Below are 18,398 nucleotides of genomic sequence, written 5' to 3'. Positions count from 1 at the left end.
TCTTAAAGTCCTCTTATGAGTGAAGTCATATGATATTTGTCTTTCTCTGACTAATTTTGCTTAGCATAATACCCTCTAGTTCCATCCATGTAGTTGCAAGTGGCAAGATTTCATTCTTTTTGATTGCTGGGTAATACTCCATTGTATATATATACCACATCTTCTTTATCCATTCATCCATCGATGGACATTTGGGCTCTTTCCATACTTTGGCTATTGTTGATAGTACTGCTATAAACATTGGGGTGCATATGTCTCTTCGAAACAGCACACCTGTATCCCTTGGATACATACCTAGTAGTGCAATTGCTGGGTCGTAGGGTAGTTCTATTTTTAATTTTTTGAGGAACCTCCATCCTGTTTTTCAGAGTAGCTGCACCAGCTTGCATTCCCACCAACAATGCAAAAGAGATCCTCTTTCTTCGCATCCTTGCCAGCATCTGTTGTTGCCTGAGTTGTTAATGTTAGCCATTCTGACAGGTGTAAGGTGGTATCTCATTGTGGTTTTGCTTTGTATTTCCCTGATGATGAGTGATGTTGAGCATTTTTTCATGTGTCTGTTAGCCATCTGGATGTCTTCTTTGGAGAAGTGTCTATTCATGTCTTTTGCCCATTTCTTCACTGGATTGTCTGTTTTTTGGGTATTGAGTTTGATAAATTCTTTATAGATTTTGGATACTAACCCTTTATCTGATATGTCATTTGCAGATATCTTCTCCCATTCTGTCAGTTGCCTTTTAGTTTTGCTGATTGTTTCCTTCGCTGTGCAGAAGCTTTTTATTTTGATGAGGTCCCGGTAGTTTTATTTGCTTTTGTTTCCCTTGCCTCCAGAGACATGTTGAGTAAGAAGTTGCTGCGGCCAAGATCAAAGAGGTTTTTGCCTGCTTTCTCCTCGAGTATTTGGATGGCTACCTGTCTTACATTTAGGTCTTTCATCCATTTTAAGTTTATTTTTGTGTATGGTGTAAGAAAGCGGTCCAGGTTCATTCTTCTGCATGTTGCTGTCCAGTTTTCCCAGCACCACTTGCTGAAGAGACTGTTTTTATTCCATTGGATATTCTTTCCTGCTTTGTCAAAGATTAGTTGGCCATACATTTGTGGGTCCATTTCTGGGTTCTGTATTCTGTTCCGTTGATCTGAGTATCTGTTCTTGTGCCAGTACCATACTGTCTTGATGATGACAGCTTTGTAGTATAGCTTGAAGTCTGGGATTGTGATGCCTCCTGCTTTGGTTTTCTTTTTCAAGATCGCTTTGGTTATTCGGGGTCTTTTCTGGTTCCATACAAATTTTGGGATTGTTTGTTCTAGCTCTATGAAGAATGCTGTTGTTATTTTGATAGTGATTGTGTTGAATATGTAGATTGCTTTGGGTAGTATTGACATTTTAACAATATTTGTTCTTTCTATCCAGGAGCATGGAATCTTTTTTCATTTTTTTGTGTCTTCTTCAGTTTCTTTCATAAGCTTTCTATAGTTTTCAGAGTATAGATTTTACACCTCTTTGGTTAGATTTATTCCTAGGTTTTTATGGTTTTTGGTGCAACTGTAAATGGGATTGATTCCTTGATTTCTCTTTCTGTTGCTTCATTGTTGGTGAATAGGAATGCAACCGATTTCTGTGCATTGATTTTATATCCTGAAACTTTGCCGAATTCACGAATCAGTTCTAGCAATTTTTTGGTGGATCGTTTGGGTTTTCCATATAGAGTATCATGTCATCTGTGAAGAGTGAAAGTTTGCCCTCCTCCTGGCCGATTTGGATGCCTTTTATTTCTTTGTGTTGTCTGATTGCAGAGGCTAAGGCTTCCAATACTATGTTGACCAAATGGTAATTTTTGTGTACAGTGTTTACCAAGTCTATTTGACCAGTTAGTTACTCTTTGGTTTAAGAGACTAGTGTTCTGATGAATGTTTTAGGAAAATTAGCATTTTGCTGGGATGTTAGTTGCAAATGTTTTATCCTAGTTTGTTGGGTTTTTTTTATTGTGTTTTCCTTTTTGTTACAAAGAAAATTTTAATTTTTATATTATCAGATTTATCAAAAAATTGTAATAGCTTGTAGACTTGATGTCACATTAGAAGGATTTTCCCACTTTGAGATAATTTTTTAAATTGCTGTGATTTAGTAATTTTATGGTTTCATTTTCTGTGTTTAAAACATCTTATCTCTAGCTGAAATTTATTTTGGTGTGAGATGCGAGGCATAGGTCATTAGTTTTTCCTGATGGCTTCTGAACTGTCCCAGTTAGCTAAATAAATCCATGAAATGAATTATAGAACCAAGTTTAAAAAATCAATCATTTTGTGATTTTATTACAATTACATTACATTTTAGATTCATCACTTGGAAAGAATTGACATGTTTATGGTACTGAGCTTTCCTATCTAGGAATATGGTATATTATCTATTTTTTTTATTATGGTAAAATAGAATATAAAATTTACCATGTTATCATTTTTAAGTGTACACTCACATTGTTGTGCAAATATCACCACCAACCATCTCTAGAAGTTTTTCGAACTGCAGGTCTGTACCCATTAAGCAATGATTCTCCATGTCTTCCTCCTCTAGCCTCTGGCAACCACCTTTATTCTCTATTTTTTTCATGCCCTCTAGTAGTTTTACTGATTTATTTAAATTTCATATAGGTGTTATACATTTCGGAAGTTTATTCCAAGGTATTATATTATTTTTGGTGCCATTGTGAATGATATCTTTTCTTCCCCCGCTCCAGATTTTCGGTGGTTACTTTCTTTTAAAATGTTTTATTTTGGAATGATTTTAGATTTACAGAAAAGTTGCATCGGTAATGCAAAGAATTCCTGTATATTCCTGACCCAGTTTCCCCAAATGTTAACCCTATGTTACCATGGTATATTTGTCAAAACTAAGAAATCAAGGGGCGCCTGGGTGGCGCAGTCGGTTAAGCGTCCGACTTCAGCCAGGTCACGATCTCGCGGTCCGTGAGTTCGAGCCCCGCGTCAGGCTCTGGGCTGATGGCTCGGAGCCTGGAGCCTGTTTCTGATTCTGTGTCTCCCTCTCTCTCTGCCCCTCCCCCGTTCATGCTCTGTCTCTCTCTGTCCCAAAAATAAATAAAAAACGTTGAAAAAAAATTTTTAAAAAAAAAACTAAGAAATCAATGTTGGTACATAGCTATTAACTAAATGCCAGACTTTATTGATTTCACCATTTTTCCCACTAATGTCCTTTTTTCTGTTTAAGGATCCATTCCAGGATAACATGTTGCATTTAGTAACAGATTACTCCTTAAAATTTCTATCATATATATAGCTACATTCCCTTTCTTATTCCAAATGCTGTTTTGTGTGTTTTCCCCTTGAGTTTTCTTTAGGCTTGTTAAAGGTATGTTCATTTTTGTTGATCATTCTGAAAACCTGTGTTTGGTTTTATTTATTGGTTTCTGGTTTGTTTTTTTTTTAATGTGTTTATATTTGCTTTTGCATTTATTAGTTCCTCCTATATTTTCTGGTTAATTTTGTCATTTTTCTAGTTCTTTGAATTGAATGGTCAATGTATTTCTAGCTTTTTTTTTGCTCAACAATAAAATAATTTAAAAGATTTTAATAAAATCATAATAATAAAATAAAAGATTGTAAGTTTATAACTTTGGTCTTTCCAATAATAAGATTCTCATATAAAGGCATTGTATTTGCTTTTTATTTCTTTTTTTTTTTTTTTTTTTTTTCAACGTTTTTTATTTATTTTTGGGACAGAGAGAGACAGAGCATGAACGGGGGAGGGGCAGAGAGAGAGGGAGACACAGAATCGGAAACAGGCTCCAGGCTCCGAGCCATCAGCCCAGAGCCTGACGCGGGGCTCGAACTCACGGACCGCGAGATCGTGACCTGGCTGAAGTCGGACGCTTAACCGACTGCGCCACCCAGGCGCCCCGTGCTTTTTATTTCTAATTTTAGTTTTGATTTGTTCTTTGACTTAAGAGTTCTTTGGAAGATTATTTTTTTGGGGGCGCCTGGGTGTCTCGGTCGGTTAAACGTCCGACTTCGGCTCAGGTCATGATCTCACGGTCTGTGAGTTCGAGCCCCGCGTCGAGCTCTGTGCTGACCACTCAGAGCCTGGAGCCTGTTTCAGATTCTGTGTCTCCCTCTCTCTCTGTCTCTTTCTGTCTCAAAAATAAATAAACGTTAAAAAAAAAAATTATTTTTTTTAATAGGAGTGACGTGATTTCTTTGGTTTATTTGCATTTGTACATCTCAAGTTTCATTAAAATTGTGACCAGTAAGTATAGCCTATGTACATTTTGGAACTAATTGAGATATCTTTGTAATATAATAATCAGTTATTAAAAACCTTTAAAAAATGTTTTATGGGCATTTGAAAAGAATATGTGTATAGGATGCAAAGTGATTTTTTTTACTTATTTGTTTATTTACTTTTAGGTCAAATTTGTTAGTATATTATGAAGATTATAAGCAAAGGTCCCATAACAGAGACCTCAAATAACTATCACAAATAAGAGAATGAAATGGTCCACAGGTAGACGATAGGCAGCTGTATTCCACAGGGTGATTCTGGGACCTATGTTTCTTGTCCCTTTGTGCTCCCCCCTCGTTTAAGGAGTTGTTTTAGGAGGCTTTCAGCCAGGACCCCATTAAATCCTGTGAGAATGGCAAAAGAAAGAAAGTGAAGGGCAAGGAGTTTCCTTTTCAGGAAGTTTCACAGAAATTCCCGTGTCATTTATGTTTTTGTCTCATTGATAAGAATGTAGTCAATAACCATATCTAGCTAGGTGACCAAGTGCCCTGCTGAAACTCAGGCAGGTTCTGTTACTTAAATTTCTATGTGTCTATGTATGCTATCCCTGAGTTTCTACATGTGATTTTATTTTGGATGAATTTACCTTGTGCTTGTGAAAGTATTAATTTTATTATTTTGTTGCTGTGTTGTAGGGATTATAAAGGTTTATGAGTTTGATGTCTTTTTAGATTGTATTTTTGTTATAAATATATAAAATATTTATGTAAGATATTTATCTTTATCCAACTGAATGCTTTTGCCTTGAATTCTACTTTAACACTAATGTTGCCACCCCTGTTGTTTTTTGTTTGCATGTTTCCTATATCTCTGTTTATTTCTTCATTTTTAATCTTTTTTATATAATTAAGAAATATTTCTGATATAAGTAGCATGTATGTATGGATTTTATTTTGTATTTGATATAGAGTCTGTCTTTAATAGAGGAATTTGACCAATTCACATGTATTGTGCTATTATTTTAGGTCTAATTCCTGCCACCCATTTTTCTATTTTCTGGTTTTTTTTTCCTTTTTCTTGACTTTTATTGGAATGACCTGTTTCTCAACTTCTTTTTCTCTATTTGTAATTTAAATTTCATATATCCTATTCTGCCATCATAGTGTTTTTCTTTAACTTTTTAAAGAAGTATATTTGAATTTGTAGTTCTCTATTACAATAGTCTTCCTAGATCAAGATAGAATCCCATATCCCATAATTTATATAAATACTCTGCAATTTAAAACTCATTTTTATTAAATTTGAAATATATCTTTTTCAAAACCCCTTACCTGCCCCAATAACCATTCTATTAGCAGTTATTCATATTTTACTGTTTCTGTGCTTGCTATCCTTTCCAGGCCTTTCTATATCTTTCCCTTTTTTTTTTGAGTTTTGATGTTTGACTAGACTACTACTTTATATATTGTGTTAGAAGGATATGGGAGATGTACTTTCTAAATGTTTGCATGTCTGAAAATGTCCATTTGTTTCCCTTACATGTGAGTAATAGCTTGGCTAGGTTTACGATTCTAGAATCATAATTCTTTTTTCTCAGTTCTCTATGAATTATTCTCCTTTATCTTTAGTGTTTCAGATAGAAATCAATGCCAATTTGAATTGTTTTCATTTATAGGTAATTTTTACTTAGTTTTTCTTTTACTTTGCCCTATCTGGCCCTTTCTCTCCTTATAATAGTCCTATTACAGATATACTGAATCTTTTGGGTCTGGTTCCTCCATGCCCCTTATCTTCTTTCTCTTAAGTAAGCTTTCTCACTTTCTCCCTTTCTCTCTCTCTCTCTCTCTCTCTCTCTGGCTTTTCTTTTTGTGTTCTAGGAGAGGTCCTTGTCTGAATCACTAATTATATCCTCAGTGTTGCATTCTACTTTTCACTGCTTCTATATTAATTTCTTCTGTTGTGAGGTATTTTTTAATTTTCAAGAATTTTTATTGCTCTAATAGGTGCTGTTTTTCTTACTGTTTCAAGAATAAGCTATGTTATTTGCTTTATTCTATTGTAGGTAAACATTGGGAAATACAGATGAAAGAAATCAAATGCCATATTATTTGTAAATATCTCTTTACACATATATTTAGTCTCTCACTTTTACTAAGTATATACTAGTTTAAAGCAATTATTTTTAATATAGTCTCTTTTACCTTTCAGGACTTCTATTTTTTTCAAGAGGCAGGCTGATTTTATTTTATCTCAGATCTTTGCAGATAAATGTGACAAATGATATGCATTATTTTTTCAGTCTTTTTCTTATGAAAAGATTTAAAACTCACAGAAAAGTTGAAAGAGTGTTACAATGAAGACTCATATCATCTAGATTCAACAATTACCAACTTTTTGTCATATTTGCTTTATATACGTGCAGATATGTTTAGTTTTTTTGCTGAAGCATTTTAAATTAAGTTGGAAAAAAATAAGTTGTAGATATGATGACATATTATTTGCTTTTTAAAGAGTTTTCAAGTTTTAATTTTAGAATAATAGTAGATTTAGAACAAAATTACAAAGATAGTACAGAATGTTCCCATATACCCCTCATTCAGTTTCCAGTCTGTTAACATCTACTATTGTTATAGTACATTTGTCACAACTGAAGAACCAACATTGGTGCATTACCACTAACTAAACTAGAGTTTGTGTTCGCTAGTTTCTCCAGTAAAGTCCTTCCTTCTCCATCCTGATTTCCAGATTGCATTTAGTTGTTCTGTTTCCTTAAGTGAGTTAGTTTTACTCACAACGCTTCTGATGTCCAGTGTGTAGTGATTTTCCCACACCAACAACTAATTCTCTGATTCTCTGACACCAACTAGGTGTCCTACAATTCGATTTTGATACTACCTGGAATTAATGTCAGACTCCACAGATTTAAGGGCTCAGTCTCACAAGAAGCCCTTATTTCAGATGCCCATCACAAAGTGCCCAGGTTACCTACCCTTGCGTTCGACTTGGCTACAAAGTCAAGGGGTTCCCACAACTTGCCCCCTTTCAAGTTCAGTAATTTGCTAAATGACTCACAGAACTCAGGTACACTTTTTACTTATGTTTACTGATTATTACAGAGGATACAAGTCAGAAATAGCCCAAGTGGAAGAGATGTGTAGGTGAAGGTGTGAGGGAGGGGTGTGTGTGCAGGGCTACCATGCCCTGCTGGGGATACCACTCTTCCAGCACATCGCTGTATGCACCAACCCAGAAGCAAGCTCTTGTAACATTGAGGGGTGTGTGTGTGTGTGTGTGTGTGTGTGTGTGTGTGTGAAGGTTTCATTATGTAGGCATGATTAATTACCTCAGCTACTGGTGATTAACTCAGTCTCCAGCTCCTCTCCCCTCCTCAGAGGTCAGAGGTGGGGCTAAAAGTTCCAACACCCAATCATGCTTTGGTCTTTCTGGTGACCAGCCTTTAGCCTGAAGCTATGTAGGGATGCCCAGCCACCAGTCATACATTAGCATACAAAAGGCTCTCATCACTGGGGATATCCCAGTGCCAGGAACCGGAGACAAAGGCCAAATACCTATTTCCCATCACACCACACTTAGCTCTTGTGGTCTATGACAGTTTCTCAATCTTTCCCTGTTTTTCATGACTGATAATTGTGAGGAGTACTGGCCACATATTTTATAGAATGTCCCCCAGTTTGGGTTTGTCTGATGTTTCTTTCATGGTTACACTGGGACTATGGGTTTTGGGGAAGAACACTACAGAAGTGAAGTGCCTTTCTCATCACATCCTGTCAGAGGTACGTGCTGTCACCATGATTTATCCCTGATTATGTTAATCTTGATCACCTGGACAGGGTAGTGTTTTCTAGGTCTCTTTAACTCAAAGTTACCTTTTTCTTCCTCTTTCCATATTCTATTCTTTGGAAGCAAGTTCCTAAGTGACAAGAATGGGGATGGGGAAATTAAGATCTAAGTCCTGGAGGAGTGAGTGTTTGCTTAAATTATTTAGAAATCTTCTGTAAGGAAGATTTGCCACTTCTTCCACATTTATTTATTCATATCAATATGGACTCATGGACATTTATTTCATACCTGGAGCTGTAATTAATTTTTAAAAGTTCTCTCCTACATGCTGAATGAATTCTTTTTCATTAGGGCATTTATTCTGATGTCTAGGTTTAATTTGCACTTAGAATCACTTTATTTGCTTTTTTTTTTTTTTTTTAATTTATTTTGTTTTCTTTTTATGTCTAGTGTTAGGCTCATCTTACTTTCTTATGTGCTCATGTGGTCAGTGTGATAAGATGGTTGTACCGGGTTGGGAGGGCTGAAAGAAATCTCTCTCTCCATATAGAGTTTGGTTTCTATAGCTTGACTTTCAGAAATGCCCTCAAGCAGGCACTATGCACTCACTTATTCATTCAACAAATATTTAATTGGCACTGATATGTGCCAGGAGGTAGTGTTCTGGGCACTGAGGATAGAGCAGTAAACAATACAGCTAAGATTTCTGTTCTTCTGAACTATGTCCTAGTAGGGGTAAGACTAATAACAAAGAAATGAGATCATTAAGAGTACTGAGTCCTGGAAAGGGGTGTAATGTGCTACTTTAGAGAGGGTGGGCAGGGAGTACCTCTGAGTAGGTGAATTTTGAGACAATCTAAATTTTGACATAGAGTCAGCCATGGGAAGAATGCTTCCCTTAGAAGCAAGGATAAAGGCCTTGGGAGAGAGAATAAGCTTGGTATGTGCAAGGAATAAGAAGAAGGCCCGTTTGGCTGGAGCACAGTGAGCATATGTGAATGAGATACGGGGAGATAGGCAGAGGCCAAATCTTGTAGAGCTGTGCAGAACAAAGGAAGAAATATGGACTGAATTCTGAGCACAATGGGAAGCCATTTAAAGCAGGAATGTGACATGATATGAATTGCATGTTAAAATAGTACTCTGGCTGCGCTGTGGAGAAACTCAGTTGAACCTGGGCAAGAACGGAAAGGAGGAACTTATTTAGGATGCTGTCACAGGAGAGAGAGATGGTGTGGACTGGGGTCCTGGCTGTAATGTTGGAGAAACGCAGATTGGTTCAGAATATATTTTGCAAGTATATCTAACAGGGCTTGCTGATAGATTGGGTAATTCCTGAGATTTGTGGTGGCTGATCAGAGAGGGAAGAAGAAGCAGGACTATCCTAGAGTATCGGAGAGTATGATGGGGCCACTAGAAAGACTGGTTGTAAGGGATTGAGGATTAAGAATTCTGTTTTGAGCAAGTTAATACAAAATAGCTATTGAACACCTAAGTTGAGATGTCAAATAACGTTATATGTGAACTTGGAGCTCGGGAGAGGTGTGAGCTGGAGATACAGATTTGGCCATCATCAGATCAGGTACAGATGGTGTTTAAAGTCATGAGACCAAATGTGAATGAGTGAAGCTATAGTGATAATAAAGGGGCCCCAAAGAACTCCAGTGTTTCATAGGTAGGGTGTGTGTGTGTGCACGCGCCCATGTGTTTAAAAGGAGAGGGGAGCCAGCTTAGGAGTGGTGTAGCCGGGGTACAAGAGCACCTGGCTCCGGGGGTCCCAAACAGACCAGGGTCGGCCATTTGCTGCTGACAAATTCCAAAGTCAGAGAGACTGGTGATGAAACAGGAAAGGAATTTATTTCTATGAGGCCAATGTCCAGAAGACAGCCGACTAGCATCCCAAAGACTGTCTCCAAAGTGCTGAAAATACTTCCAGGTTTACATAAGGAAAATGTGGGGCAAAGATGGGTGGGTAGTGCAGGCAGGAAGTGAAGGTCAAATTGATCATCATCCTCATCGTCCTGGAGTCAATCATGGGCAGTGTCTTATAGGCTCAGGGCCGCCCTTATTGCTTTAGGGGGTAGTTTAAGTTCCCCTCTGGAGATGCTTTGCCCTCAGGGTCTTCTGCCTGAGCCTAGAGACAAACTGGAAAGAACACAACTAAAAAGTTTGAGGTCAAAAGGGAAGCAGCCTAATTGGTGACATTGTCTGTGGCAGTGGCTCCGCACTCAGTGCTTGGGCGGGGAAAATGGGTTTACATTCCAGACCGGATCCATTTTGGGTAGTAAGCATTTGCAGGTGGCTTCTCTGAAAACCTGGACTGTCTTGGTGGCTGTGAAAAGGCTCCTTTTTCTGGCTGGGTCTGCAGACAGGGTAGGGCTATTGTTCTAGCCTCTTGCATCTCTAGAGCCCAGTGGATGGCTGGCTGCAGGGGATAGAGGTTCACAAGAGACTGTGGTTCTGGTTAGTTTCTCTGGGACTGGTATAGTAGCTGATATTACAATACAACCTTCCTGTGATGTGAGACTTGCATGTCATACCTTTGTATTTAAGGTGCTATTCAAGTGCCTGGATTTAACTTTCTTTTCTTGAATCTTGTGAAGAAGTCAGGACACAAGGCATGTGCTAATATCATCCTCTTTCTAGAATCCCACTTCCTCATTCCTTTTAAACACTGTAGGTTTTTTTATTGTTTGGCTATGTCACCGTTTATTCAGTCAGTCCCTATGTTGATGGAGATTTTTGGTTCAGTATTTTACTATTACAAACATGTCTTTTTTGAGTATTTGTATGACTTTAACAGAAGTGAAATTGCTCTGTCAAAAGATATATGCATTTTAAATTTTCATATAAATGGCTAAATTATACTCCACCATCAAAGTTCTGTGCTCAATTTTTGATTGAACACATTTACCGAAATGCACAATTGTCCTGTGAAAAACAGGCCATGTGCTAGTTCTTGTGGCAGAACTAAAGGGAGACTTAGTTTCTCTGTCAAATAGATGGTGGGGGGGGGGTAACATTGTGGGGGCTGCATCAGTTTCCTTTAATTGTTTCTTTTCTCTTTCATTCCAATATTCAGTTAATATCATTTCTTCAGGCTACAAGGTAATGAATAAGGGAAGAGAAGGCAAAGTTGTGAACTGACTGGTTAGCAAACTTGCTCTTGAAAAGACAAGTGTCAGTTGCGGAAATAGAAAAGATTGAGATTCAGCAACATAATAGCTTACATATTATATCCACTACCTTCATTTTAGGTTATATAATCCTCTGGCATTAGTCCCTTTTTGTTGACTAGAGAGGTCTGGATTATAAGCCTTGACATAAGAGGGTTGAGTGGGGATGTAGTTTTGGTGCCTTTTCCTTCCGCATTAATAAAGTGCCTTCTGTCTCAATGAGGCAGACTTCAGTGTTGAAGTCAGCACAGGGAATGGCATATTTGGTTTATTCTGTGAGAGTAGGATAGATGAGAGCAGCCATATAAATGACCAGATGATTTAAGACATTTGGGGGATTTAGACATTAGTAATTTGGCATCGGAGCTATTGTTCTCACTTACCAGCGACTAGTGCAGTGGTTTTCAAAATTTAAGGGTAACTAGAAAGTGCGAAAATATTTTGCTATGTGCGTGCTTCTCTAATCCTTGAGATCTATAATACAGGTAGTGGTAGCAATATATTATCGATGATAAAACAGGCTCAGAGTGATTTAGTAACCTGTCTAACATCACACAGCTCAGTACTTTAATGTGCTATAGTGTTTCCTGTCTGCTAGGAGGTCAAATAGCTTATGTTAAAAGAGATGTAATGTTTATTGTGTGTATTAAATGTGCCTTTGATGTTTTAGGTGAGCGTACACAGTCTTATGCAGTTAAGGAATTATTCAGAAGTTTGCAAAAACTGTCGTGAAGCATACAAAACTCTGAGTAGTCTATACAATGAAATGCAAAAAATGAATGAACTTGAAAATAAGGCTGAATCTGGAACACATTTATGCATTGATGTGGAAGATGCAGTAAGTACTTTACTTGTGATATGATGCATATTTTGCAGTGTTGTTGATTGTGCCTTCAGTAGTATTATCCCCTTTAGAGGTATATTGGAATCTGTATATGCTGTCTTCAACCAGAAATAACTAGTTATAAAGTAGTAGAGTTTTAGAATATCCTGATCTGTCAAACTAAAATGAACATTAATCAAGTACTTCATAAATGAGTTGACAATTTGGTACGTTTGGTGTTTTAAGGTTGATAATATGTGTCATTTTCAGAGGCATGGGTGTTATATGTTTACATTTCAATTTCTTGTGTGCTATTGCTGATTCAAGAAGTCTCTAGTTTTGCTACTATGTGTTTCTTTTTTCTTTTTTCTTTCTTTCTTTTTTTTTTTTTTGTAAGCTTATGTATTTATTTCCAGAGAGAGAACAGCTGAGGGGGGTAGAGGCAGAGAGGGAGAGAGAATCCCAAGCAGGCTCTGCGCTGTCAGCACAGAGCCCAACGCTGGGCTCAGTCTCACAAACTGTGAGATCCTGACTTGAACCCAAATCAAGAGTCACACGCTTAACTGACTGAGCCACCCAGGTGCCCTGCTACCATGTGTTTCTGAAGCCATTTTTGAATTGCTTCCTATCCCATTGCTTTTATTCTTTATATCTGTTATCATCTGAAATTTTTGTTTACTTATTTACAGTCTGTTACCTCTCACTGAACTATAAGCCACATGAGGAAAAGGACCTCCTGTCCTTTTCTGTTTACTGTCCAGTATTTAGAACAGTGCCAAGCATATAGTAGGCCTTTAGTAATGTATATTGATTAAATGGTTAACAAAAAAGATTTTTCCTCCACTGTATAGTCGGCCTTCATGTGGGCACCACTAGATGGCGATCATGCCTTTTTATGGGAATATGGTGCCTGAGGGTTGCGGCATCAAAGGAAATAGGAATTACTGGCTAAAAGTAGAGAACTAAAGGTCAGAGTTAATAAACTTAATGGTTGAGAATGATGAATATGAATAGCAGCTCAGAGTGAACTATGGTGGATCAATAATATTTGTGATGGCAAAAAGCACTTATTATCAACTTAAAATGGGTATACCATGGGGATTTTTATTTTTTTACTGCTTTTTCTAATGTCTGGAAGAGTACCTGCTTCTAGTAGGCTCTCAGTAAATACTAAATATTTATTTTAAGAATAATAGTCTATTTCATCATTTTTAAAATGAAGAAGAAAGATGAATATTGATTCCCTGACAAAGGTTGGATTACATAGGAAATCAACATGACTGCCTGTTTTTAGAACGTCCTTCTTACAGTAAGCAAAGCTTACAGTAAACATACAAAGCACCATTTGCAAACCATATCTCAAAATTCAGGCAAGAACAGTTTTCTACATTAAATTTGATAGTTTCCTTATATCACTTACCATGTTTGACAGAAACTGTGAGCTCAATGAAAATGGGGTATTGCTGCCCCTAAATATATCTGTTTTTAATGTATGATGCTAAATGAAATACTACCTAAAAAGTTTCCATGATTCATTAGATATTATGGACTTAAACAATTATTTGCCATATGAATCTTTCATAATATCTTAGGTAAGGTACTAAACATTTCATAGATATCATCTCTTGAAGAATAGCTGTATTTACATATTTAGTTGATGTTTTTATTTTCATTCTAAAAATATTGCAACAAGCTCAGTGAGATTACACATGTAACATAAAAAAAATTTGTTTTTGTGAGCCTTTTCCCCCCGTTTTATTGAGATATAATTGACAAATGAAATTGTAATATATTTAAAGTGTTCAACGTGATAATTTGATATACATATACATTGTGAAAGGACTCCCACAGTCGAGTTAATTAACACATCCATCACCTCACATTGTTACCCTTTTAAATCTTCTTTAATGAATGAAGCATGGTCTAACCATATTTCTGTTGATACAAGTTCTCTGAGATCTGTGAAAGGCTGACATTCTTTGGATAGTGTTATGAATTTAGAATATGAAATTTCTGTATGATATAAACTTATACAGTGACTGATTGTAAACTAGCTAATTTCCTGGGCAGAAGAAATTGTCCTCAACTATCAATAGATTTTTTAGGGATGTATATTTAGTTTTAAATTCTGGATGCCTGTTATTTTACTAATAAAATAATTGTATGACTTGAAGACAAATTAAATGTAAAAGAAAGTAATTTTATTTGCTATCGTTCCAGATGAACATTACTCGAAAACTTTGGAGTCGAACTTTCAATTGTTCTGTCCCTTGCAGTGACACAGTGCCTGTAATTGCTGTTTCTGTATTCATTCTCTTTCTACCCATTGTCTTCTACCTTAGTAGCTTTCTTCACTCAGAACAAAAAAAACGGAAACTCATTCTACGTAAGTTTCTTTTTACGACTGTTTATTTATTTAACTAAAACCTGTATTTTAAAAACTTAAGCCTGTTTTAGAAACGATGTATACTCTGAAAACTCAAACTGTATTAGACTAAAACAGCTCTCTGCTTCAAATTTTACAGTAAATACTTACTAATAGGAGAGATGTGTAAGAAGTCTATAAGTACAAATAATCAAAAGTCAACATACAGTATCTTTTCAGATGTTTTAACTGAGAGAGCTAGCTCTGGAATTAGGTAGGCAACAACAGAAGAATAGCAACAAAGGTTTTGCAGACCTGAACGGCCATGGTAGGGAGAGGTGGACAGCTCTCAGGCCCATCAGAGCTGTGGCGGAGCCACCTAGAAAGCCACCTAAAAAGGCAGGGAGAAACTATAGTGAACACACAGACAATTTGTTTATGAATAAATTGGAATTGTAGTTGCAAGGACATTACTTCACATACAGCATGTGCTCACACATATTCTCCATCAAATAGGGCAGAGCAGAAAAAGCACTAACTAGAAGTTCCTATTTAGCTGAAGACGAGTGGCTTCTAAGTCTAGTGGGTTTCTTATGATCAGAATGAAGGTATGGGCTTATCCCTTAATAATTTTAATTTTTAAAATAGAGAATGTCTTTTGTAGAAAAAAGTTAGGCTTTTTTTTCTCTTAAATATTATTCCTAGTCTAGGAACCTATGATATAAAATTTCTTTCCTTTATAAATTTCTTTCTAGCCTTTCTTCTTCACAGTTTATTTAACCTCACTAATATATTTAACTGAAAAAAGCTAACTTACAGATCAGCTTGAACTGAATTTGTAATGTCTTGTCACCTTGAAAAGCTAGCTAATAAAGGGGAAAGTCTGTAATATGAGTGTATTTGGCAAAGCTTTTCAAAGATTGCTAGCATTCTATAAAATATGTAATAAATGAGTCCTAAAAGCACTTACTTACAGTTTTAACAAAATATTGCAGGGACCTCACTATTGAGAAACTTTCTTTTTCAAGGCTTAGTGTACTTTTAAAGTTTAGCATCATATTTGCCTTGCAAATCAGTTTAACTCTGTGGAAGATACTTATTGCTTCTGATCAGGGTTTTTCAAAGTCACTTTCATCCATCTGCTTGTACAAGCCACAAACCTTGTTATCTTTACTTTCTTAATTCTTTTCTTTATTATTTCCCTATTCCCATATTCTCTTCCCTACCTTTTTTCACTCCATCAGCAAGTATTGACAGCTGTACTTCCAAATATGTATCTTAAATTATCTTTTCTCTACCTCCACTGATAATACCTTAGCCCAAGCCATCCCATCTCTTATCTGCCCTAATGCAGGAGTCCCTTACCTGGTATCCCTGCTTCCATTTTTTGGACCCACAACAATCCATTCTTCATATAGTGGGTAGAGTAATTTTTCAAACACAAATTTTACTATGCTTTTCTCCCACTTGAAACCTTCCTGTGTTCCTGTTGCATCTAGAATAAACTCAAAACATATTTCCAGGGTCTGCTTTCTAAGCTATGTGTGACCTGCCCCTCCCTCCCCATCTACTTTTCTAAACTCACTACACCCACTCCTTTCTTTGTTCATGATGCTGTATGTAGGCAGCCTGGCCTTTTTGCTCCCTTCAAACACCAAACTCATTCACACTGCCCCCTTCCCAAAGCTCTTACACTGGCCCTCTCTACCTTCCTTGACTGGCTCCTGTCATCCAGGTCTTAGGCCAAAGATACTTATTCAAAGATACATTTTATGACCCCCATCCTTAAGACATCCTTCTTTCAATTCTCCTATATCTATCATCTGTGATGACACTTTTTAACTTAACTTTTTCATTTATATTCTATCTTATTTGCTCTCCTGACTCAACTGGAGGCTCCATCAGAACAAGGATTTTGTCTTGTTCACCACTATATCAGTATCTAGAAAGTACCCGGCCTATATTAGGTGCTCAAATATATTTGTTGGATAAAAGAACGTGTATCTAATGTTAGCATTTCCTAGGGTGTGTTCCTTAAAATAACTAGTCCTGTGAAATTCCTTTTTATGATCTCCATAATGTACCTGAATATAAATTAAAGTTTCTGAGATTATATTCCCAAAACTTGACAGAACTTTTGCATATTACCTGTGATGTTTCATGTTTATGAATTGATTTATGAATTTAAGGAAATGCTAGTGTAAGCAAACAATTCTTGTGCTGTTAGCTGTTATCTCATGGACATTGGTTTTTTTTTTTTTTTTATGTCACAATTTTATATACCCCAATTTATTAAGTCCTGTGGTAGGAATTCGCGATTAAAAAAAAAAAAAAAAAAGGAACAAGGCACAATATGTGCCCTCAAAGAACACACTGACCATAATCCAATTATTACAACCGATGTAGTTAAAGGTATACAGTGTGGTTGGCCCACAGAGAGTAAGACCAACTCTGCATTAGGGCTGTTGGAATTCATCCCTAGATCTCTGGGGTAGAATTTCTCTCCTCTCCTCTCCCCTCCCCGCCCCTTCCCTCCCCTCTCCTTTTATATCCCCTGGAGTAGAATTTTGAAGGATATAGGGATTTATTAGAGAATAAGGAAACAAGGAGGTTGTAGATACATGTACTCATTGGCATTGCACCTGGTTAGTTTAATAAACTTGGTAATTAGTGAGAAACTATTATTTCTAGTAATTTTAAACAACATAGGAAGAAACCCTCTTGATTTAGTTTGTCTCCCAAACCCACAGAAGCTTAAGAGTAGACTTCTAGCTTAGGCAGTTTTTTAGGTTAAATTGCCCTTTAGTTTAGCCTGAAGCAATACACTGGTCCAGAAAGTCATGTTGTCATCTTAGAGTGGTGGTTAGCAGAGACCCTGATAGAAACCAGAACACTGGTTTTCATCCTTGAACACATATCAGAATTGTCTGCAGAGCTTTAAAACAAAACATAAAAACAGATACCTGGGTCCCATTGCAGACCTTCTGACCACAACCTGTACTCTCATGTTAAAAGCCTCTGAAGTAGAGAGATTCCTAGTTATCCAATGTAAGATACTTTTACTATGGCACAATTGTTTTTCATTTATGGAACATGAGAAACATTCACATTTAACTATAAGCACAAACATTACCAAGCAAAATAGCCATGATTTCCTTTATTGACCCTAATGATTCAGTCCCATTAGCATCATAATCAAAATTGATTGCACATATTTTATTAGCAGCCATATGTATTTGTGTGTCTGTGCACATGTAATATAACTCAATGTAACTTTTTTTTGTAAGCCATTTAAGTTTTTTTCAACTTTTTTTTTGACAATTTTTTGACATTATAGAATTATTTTAAGAGAAATCTAGATTTGGATTTCTAACTTAGACTTTTAAAAAAATATTTATTTATTTATTTAATATGAAATTAATTGTCAAATTGGTTTCCGTACAACACCCAGTGCTCATCCCAACAGGTGCCCCCCATCACCCCCCCTCCCCTCCTTCCCACCCCCCCCATCAACCCTCAGTTTGTTCTCAGTTTTTAAGAGTCTTGGGGCGCCTGGGTGGCTCAGTTGGTTGAGCATCCGACTTTGGCTCAGGTCATGATCTCACAGTCTGTGAGTTCGAGTCCCACATCGGACTCTGTGCTGATGGCTCAGAGCCTGGAGCCTGCTTCGGATTCTGTGTCTCCCTCTCTCTCTGCCCCTTCCCTGCTCATGCTCTGTCTCTCTCTGTCTAAAAAATAAATAAAAACATTAAGAAAAAAAAATTAAAAAAAAAGAGTCTCTTATGTTTTGGCTCCCTCCCTCTCTAACCTTTTTTTTTCCCTTCCCCTCCCCCATGGTCTTCTGTTAAGTTTCTCAGGATCCACATATTTATTTATTTTTGATAGAGAGCAAGTGAGGTGCAGAGAGAGAGAATCCCAAGCAGAATCCCTCTGTCAGTGCAGAGCCTGATGCAGGGCTTGAACTCACGAACCATGAGATCATGACCTGAGCTGTTCGGG

At 36.8% G+C, this 18,398-nt stretch overlaps 1 protein-coding gene across 1 annotated transcript in view; it reads left to right on the top strand.

Moving 5' to 3' along the window:
• OSTM1 (osteoclastogenesis associated transmembrane protein 1) overlaps positions 1-18,398 on the top strand; it is a 40,251-nt gene that overhangs the window by 19,022 nt on the left and 2,831 nt on the right. Inside the window, exons 4-5 of the mRNA XM_058734881.1 lie at positions 11,882-12,049; positions 14,255-14,420. Coding sequence (XP_058590864.1) covers positions 11,882-12,049; positions 14,255-14,420 — 334 coding nt within the window. The remainder of the gene's footprint in view (positions 1-11,881; positions 12,050-14,254; positions 14,421-18,398) is intronic.

This window comes from Neofelis nebulosa, chromosome 6 (genome assembly GCF_028018385.1).
Source record: "Neofelis nebulosa isolate mNeoNeb1 chromosome 6, mNeoNeb1.pri, whole genome shotgun sequence".
Classification (NCBI taxonomy): Eukaryota; Metazoa; Chordata; class Mammalia; order Carnivora; family Felidae; genus Neofelis; species Neofelis nebulosa.
Note: the sequence above shows the minus strand (reverse complement) of the source record. Positions and strands in the feature narration are given on the sequence as shown.